Here is a 1,165-nt window from a genome sequence, read left to right on the forward strand (position 1 = left end):
GAATAAAACTTTAGAAAAGATGGAACATAGCCAAAAAGATAATTTCTTTTAAGATTCAGCTACTGAAAAAGAGAATCACAGCATTAAGCAAAACCAAGGAGTGAAAAAGAAAATCAATTTCCCTGACCTTTCTAAAGAATTACAAAACCAGAAAAGATTGGGAAAAAATAATTAATAATAATAATAAGAGAGAATTATATTAAAAAAGATTCCGTTACTTTAAAAAAGAATCATTATTATCTAATTCGTAATCTATTAATAAAAATCACTGGTTTAATCAAAAGAACGCAAAAGAAAGTGAAAAGGAAAATCAGTTCTTCTGACCTCTCTCGGCGAGCAGCTTGTCAATTTGCATGTGAGTCCCCGGAACAAGAACAAACCTGATCCCAAGGTGGTGAAGGAAAGCAATATCCTGCATGCAAAATCAACTTCAACTTAATCACATATTCTGTAATATTCTTTATTCGCATTTTCTCGGCAACCAAACAGTAAAAAGAAAGAATTCAAAAGCGGAAAATAGGTTAGGTGCCTTGAGAATGGGATCCAAGTGAGGGCTGGAAACAATCTCGCCGGAGATAATGACAACGAAGGTGCCTCCCCTGTGGGCCCAGAGATACGGCCAGGCCTCGCGAAACCACCGCACGAATTGCTCGTCCTCCACCGAATTGTAGCTCTGTTCCACGCCGTCGGCTTCCACTCCGGCGAACACATTGCGTTCCGGCGAAATTCGGAACCTTCTTTTGCCGCTCCAATCGTTTAGGGTTAGAGATTCCGAGAAACGGAATTGCTCGGTCCGATTGGCCGAAAATTGGGGAAGAAAGTCACGGGGGAGGTTGCTCGGACCGAGGACGATACGGCGGCGGGTTTGCAGAGGAATGTTGAAGGTTGAGATAGAGGCGGCCATGGAAGGAAGGAAGTGAGGAAGAAAAACCCTAACGAGGCTAAATTACAGAGGAAAATAACTTACTACTGATACTATGAAGTATGAACAAGGAAGAAGGGAAGAGGAGGGGAGAGACGAAAGAGGGAAGAAGGAAAATTTACGGCCGTAGCTGGAAATTGATTCTGTTTTTCACGTTTTAAAAAAAATGAAAACGTTTTTAAAATAATATTTAACACAATAAAAATAAAAAATAAAAATAAAAATAATTTTTTAATTTAATGT

General features: G+C 39.1%; 1 protein-coding gene across 1 annotated transcript; it reads right to left on the reverse strand.

The window, feature by feature from the left end:
- Positions 1-324: 324 nt before the first annotated feature.
- Positions 325-1,039, reverse strand: LOC21383714 (probable amino-acid acetyltransferase NAGS2, chloroplastic; the record flags this gene model as incomplete). The annotated part of the gene is made up of 2 exons (XM_024176745.1): positions 530-1,039; positions 325-412 (listed from the first exon to the last, which is right to left on the reverse strand). Coding segments are annotated over exons 1-2 (463 nt in total), but the record flags the coding sequence as incomplete, so codon positions are not given.
- Between the last annotated feature and the right edge of the window lie 126 nt (positions 1,040-1,165).

Source organism: Morus notabilis, unplaced genomic scaffold (assembly GCF_000414095.1).
Source record: "Morus notabilis unplaced genomic scaffold, ASM41409v2 C11383436, whole genome shotgun sequence".
Classification (NCBI taxonomy): Eukaryota; Viridiplantae; Streptophyta; class Magnoliopsida; order Rosales; family Moraceae; genus Morus; species Morus notabilis.